Source organism: Typopeltis vanoorti, chromosome 5 (assembly GCF_054136105.1).
Source record: "Typopeltis vanoorti isolate ZY-2024b chromosome 5, IOZ_Tvanoo_1.0, whole genome shotgun sequence".
NCBI lineage: Eukaryota > Metazoa > Arthropoda > Arachnida > Uropygi > Thelyphonidae > Typopeltis > Typopeltis vanoorti.
The window spans coordinates 126,756,069-126,762,068 of NC_143553.1; the positions used below are offsets into that span (position 1 = coordinate 126,756,069).

The window sequence follows — 6,000 nt, forward strand, 5'->3', positions numbered from 1 at the left end:
GTATTGACAGTATTGGATTGAAAGAAATTGATGAGGCTAGGGACTTAGGGATAATGGTGGACAGCAGGTTGAAGTTCAGAGGACATATCGCAAAAGTTAGTAAATCAGCTCAAAGGATTACTTGGATGTTGAAAAACATGTTAACAAGTAAAGACAGGGAAGTTATTATCCCTCTTTATAAGACTATGATTTGGCTGATTACTGTTCACAGATTGTGTCACCTTGGTTTCTTGGGGATCAGGAAATGGTAGAGAGGATTCAGAGACAAGTGACCAAACTGGTGACAGGTCTGTGAAAAGAGAGGACAGCTTGAGGGTGTGTGGGTTACAAAGTTTAGTTGATAGACAGAAAAGATGGGACAGGATAGAAACTTAAGATATTAAAGAGATATTAAAATTGATGCAAGTGAAATTTTTCAATATATGACAAACAGTCAGAGAACTAAGGATTATCCATTGAAGTTGTGTAAGAATGTGGTTAGCAAGGTGTGCAAACTAGATTTTTTTGCCTGGAGAGTGGTGATCAAGTGAAATGGATTGCCAGTTAGCAGTCATAGAAGAGGGGACAAATAGAACCGTATGAGACATTAAAGGGGTTTTATAAAATTTTTGCAACAAAGGAAATTTTTCAACATATGACAAACAGTCAGAAAACTAAGGGCCACCTGTGGAAGTTGTGTAAGAGTGTGGTTAGTAGGGTGTGTAGACCATATTTTTTGCCTGGAGAGTGATGAATAAGTGAAATGGATTGCCAGAATTAGTCATGTGTCCAACAGTAAATGAGTATGGAGATGATTCATAGTAGAGGTTGGTGTAGTAGTTGAGACAGTTGTAGGTGTCCTCCCGCGATGAGTCTTTGGACTCCTTGGAGGTGTCAGGAATAATAATAATAATAATGAGAGGTATGATATGCTTCATGTGCAAATGTTAGTGTGGATCAGCCACAATGAGTCCATGGAGATACCATATAATAATAATAATAAATCCTAATACTGCTGGCCACTCAGTGGCATAGCTAGAGCTTCTGCCGCCCGGGGCAGTCCCTGAGTTTGCTGCTCCTCTCAATACACACCAAAAATACTACAAAAAGTCAAAACAACGTATAGGGAAATAAATTAAAACACTGTTTATTTTTTAAGTAAAACTTTAATTTCAAACATTCTAAAATGTTATTTTTCTTATTTAGCAAAATCGATGACATTGGCGAAGTCTATTTCATAGCAATGTAGGAAATTCTTAATCATTTTTTATTTAGAAAAACCCCTCTCACAACTAGCAACACTTACAGCAATTGTGAGGAAAATTCGCAGTAGTATTACAATATTTGGAACCGAGTTCTCGAGACTGTATTTTAGAATTAACTGCAGAAGTTCAAAAAGGTTTAAAGTGCCACCCAGTGCAGACCGCCCCCTCCGCCCTCCCCTAGCTACACCACTGTGGCCACTGCCCATACAAGAGATCACTACATAGTCAATTTCACCATCTGGAGAAAGATTTGACACTTGTTTTACAATATCATACCCTGATGAGATAATCAAATCCAAGAACCTTGATCCTTGTGTCCTATGTTTAGTACTACCTAAGATAGTTGTCCTTCAAAAATTCAAGAAATTCATTCTCTTTGTTCTAGACACTTTTCAATCCAGTCTATATTACCATAGTTGAAGCATATGCAATAATTAATCATGTTGAGAAACTGATATGCAAGTCTGATACTGAAGGGCTCAAAATAAAGATTCCATTTACATAGTACTATACCAGAGGTCAGTTGACATACTAACCTATTAAATGGTCAGTTAACCGAGAGCCTGGTTGTAAAAATGTTAGATAAAGTGTGTGTGCATACACTGTTTTAATAACTTAACACGTATAAAACCAACAGTAATAACTTTAATGAATTAAAGGTACAAATATTTCATACTGAAAGTAACAGTACATCATCAGTGTAGAACAAACAGTTAAAGGAATGGAATACAAAGTACAGAACAGTCGGTGGATCACCAATTAAATTGTTGCTGCGTGCCATAAGATTAATTAAAATAATGAGATAAATATCTCATTGATGGTTGCATAAGATAAGAATCTCCCAAACTTTTGGGAAAGAGAGAGAGAGAGAGAGATAGTCATTTCGATTCAAAAGGGCTTCGCAACTTTCTTTAAAAAGGCGTTCATATTTAAACCTGCATCTGTGGAGCAGACAAGCTTTATCCCACTGGATATTATGATTAGTGTCAATGCTATGTTGTGCTAGACCAGACTTATGAAGTTTCATGTATTCAATATAATACTGATGTTCCTTCATTGTTTTTTCCACAGAACAGCCTGTTTTGTCCAAAGTATGATAAGTTACATTCACATGGTATCTGGTAAACACCAGCCAATGATAGAGGTGCCAGTTTGTCTTTTGCAGATTGCAAAAAGTGAGAAATTTTGTTGATGGGAAAATATGTGGGAATAAGATGATACTTCTTCAAAATTCTGCCAATCGGTTCTGAGATGCCTGAAATGTAAGGGATTGGAACTCTGCGGTCTGTTGAAGAATCCTGAGGTGTTGGGACATAGGAGTCAATTATCTGCTGGATATGATTAGGGTTGTAACCATTAGATTCTATTAACTTTTTTATAGTGAAAAGTTCTTGTTGTAAGCTTAATGGAGAGGAGCACACTTTATGTGCTCTATTAATTAAAGATTTGATAATGCCGATTTTTTGAGAGATGTGATGAGCAGACTTTTGATGACTGTATCTGCCAGTAAAGGTAGGGTTTCGATAGACACTTGTAGACAAAGTACCAGAGGATGTGAGTGTAAGGAGGATGTCCAACAATGGTAAACTACCAGAATTTTCTTTTTCCATGGTGAACTGAATGCGTGGGTGAAGGCTATTTATCTGTTGTAGAAATGTGCCAAGTTCCTCTTCAGCATGTGCTCAAATAGCAAAGACATCATCAACATAACAAAACCAAAGAGAGGGTTGGGGATGAATGGATGAAAAACAGGTGTCTTTCAGATGTTTCAAAAAATAATTTGCCAAAGGTGGAGACAGAGGGCTACCCATGGCAGTACCTTCAACTTGTTTGTAGATCTTGTTTCTCCAGCTGAAATATCCTGAATGGTATGACAAATTCAAAAATCTTTGCAATATCCGGAGGGTAATCATCATTTAGTAAGTTGACAGTGTCAGCTAATGGAATATTGGTAAAAAGGGAAACAATATCAAAACTAATTAATAAATCAGACTCTTTGATTTGAACATCTTTGATTTTTTCAAGAAAATGTGTCGGATTTTTGATGAATGATCTAGAATGTCCACTAAGGACAGTTAATGAACGTGACAAAAATTTAGCAATTCGATAAGCGGGAGAGTCAATACAATTCACGATGGGTCTTACTTGATAACTTTCTTTATGGATTTTTGAGAGGCCATATAAGCGAGGAGTTCTTCCAAAATGAGTACCAATTTATCCACGGTGTTTTGATCCCAACTGATAACTTCATCAAGGAACTTATTTAATTTTTTAATTTGTGAATTTGTAGGATTATGATTGATCGATGATGTCTTTGCTATTTGGCCACATGCTGAAGAGGAACTTGCCACATTTTTACAACAGATAAATAACCTTCACCCACACATTCAGTTCATCATGGAAAAAGAAAATTTTGGTAGTTTACCATTCTTGGACATCCTCCTTACATGCACATCCTCTGGTACTTGGTCTACAAGTGTCTATTGAAAACCTACTTTTACTGGCAGATACATTCATCAAAAGTCTGCTCATCACACTTCACAAAAAATCGGCATTATCAAATCTTTAATTAATACAGCATATAAAGTGTGCTCTCTCGTTAAGCTTACAATAAGAACTTTTCATTATAAAAAAGTTAATAGACTCTAATGGTTACAACCCTAATCAAATCTAGCAGTAATTGACCCCTAAAAGTTTGAGAGATTCTTATCTTATGCAACCATCAATGAAATATTTATCTTTAAAGAATTATTTAATATTATTTTAATTAATCTTCTGGCATGCAGCAACAATTTAACTGGTGATCCACCGACTGTTCTGTACTTAGTATTCCATTCCTTTAACTGTTTGTTCCACACTGATGATGTACTGTTACTTTCAGTACGAAATATTTCTACCTTTAATTCATTAAAGTTATTACTATTGGTTTCATACTTTTTAAGTTATTAATTTATTATGCCACAGGTATCTCTAAAGATTATACAGTGTTTTGAAATAAGGATATTGTGATAGAACTATATTTCAATGAAACCTGAAATATAACAAAATAATAGAATATGGACTCCCCACTGGTCATACTTTTAACTCTTCTAAGCAAACTCTCTGCCAGAAGGTGCCATTTGCACTCCACAGCACTTGTATACCCAAAGGAAGACCTAAGTTCAAATATGGTTGCCAAGTATAAGAACATTTTCTAAGCCTTTGATCAACCAGTTCCCAAGTTAGTCAAGCAGGTTTTTTGTCCTGTAAACTCAAGAAATTCAACCATAAAATCCACACTGTCTCAGACAATAAATATGCAGTGTTAGGGATTACATGATGGTCAGCACATCTCTTCACTGCATGCTGGATATTGTTATAGTTTTGGGCAAACTATCTCTAATTGGCATCTGATGGAGATTTAACTGCTGCTTTCCCCCTGCACCAGGCTCCAAAAAATTATATATAGGGCCTTTGCCTACTCCCTGTAAGGAAATCAAAAGCGTTAGCATTTAAATTATATATATACACACACAATGTACCAGGTTTATGCAACTGTTCATCTTCAGAAAGTGAACTGCACAGCTTTTTATGTAGCATCCTGCTAACTAAACTGAATCTTTATAGGTTTTTGAACTCCTGGCTGATGGTTTTGCATCAGACTTCTGAGATTACCATACTGCTGCTGCTGCTCGTTTTCTAGGTCTTTCTGTGCATATCTTGATTGATGTGGAACCTACTCATTTTCATCAGTTGAAATATTGTCTGCAGTTGATTTTGGATGATCAGTCTTTTATTAATGCCACGAACATGCAATCCACTGATATGGCATCTAATGTTACCACCTCTTTCAAAATCCACATATTTTTCTCCACCTACCTCGAGCAGTATACAGATGTATGTGTATAAGTATACTGCCTCTTGGGCATGCCCGTTACAGGATAAAAATATATCACTTGTTTCATTCTAAAACAAGGGATATCCCGATACTTTTCAGTACTGTGTGTGTGTTATACATGATTGACTTCTTCGTCAATCAAAATATACCCAATGCTAGGAATGATATATTAAGAAAGAAGGATAGGGGCTAAATAAACAAGCATCGAACCTTTCTTCGGAAGTCCTCTTCCATACCCATTCCTCAAACGCCGGCTGTTTTTAATAAAACGCGAACCATTTGTCAGCTGTCCATTACTACTTCCCACATTTGCCAAAAGCTTGGATGGCCGTTTTGCTCTGCGTTTAATTCTTTCATCAACAGATAACTTACTAGGGATGTTCTCAGGCGTTTCGCTCCTTGCAATATTCCCCAGGTCGGCAACTTCAAACGGTTCTTCAAAACTAACATCTTCAGTAACTCCATTAACAAAAACAGCTTTGGTTGCCATGGTTATTTACACTACTATCTAGTAAGTGCTTTCAAGCATGTATATAAAACTAACAAAATCTCGGTTCTACAACAAAACGCAACAACAATCAGACACACACATCAAGCACTACCAACTTATCACTTGTCAAACAACTTCCTTTAAACGGAAAAACACCGGCTATTCTTAAATTGTGAAACGTATTGTATAAACAAATACACAGCACCTGTAGTGAAGTCACTGTCATTATTAATAAATATAATAACTTGAATATTTTAATAACATTAATCGAAATAAAAATTATTATTTTATTATATTTGTCAAACAAAAATTAGAATTTAATGATTCAGAATATATGAAGACTACATCTATTTCAGGTTTTTATTATTGTGTCACACCAAAACATACAG

General features: G+C 35.8%; 1 protein-coding gene across 2 annotated transcripts in view; it reads right to left on the reverse strand.

Annotated features, from left to right (window-relative positions):
- Positions 1–5,737, reverse strand: part of LOC150106800 (programmed cell death protein 4-like) — a 244,041-nt gene extending 238,304 nt beyond the window's left edge. Inside the window, exon 1 of one of the 2 annotated variants that reach the window (XM_090392713.1) lies at positions 5,494–5,737. In XM_090392713.1, the coding sequence (XP_090248839.1) occupies positions 5,494–5,611 (118 nt within the window). In that variant the 5' untranslated portion in view covers positions 5,612–5,737. Of the gene's footprint in view, positions 1–5,331 lie in introns of both variants that reach the window. The other variant, XM_090392712.1, reaches the window with a different exon arrangement.
- Positions 5,738–6,000: the final 263 nt, after the last annotated feature.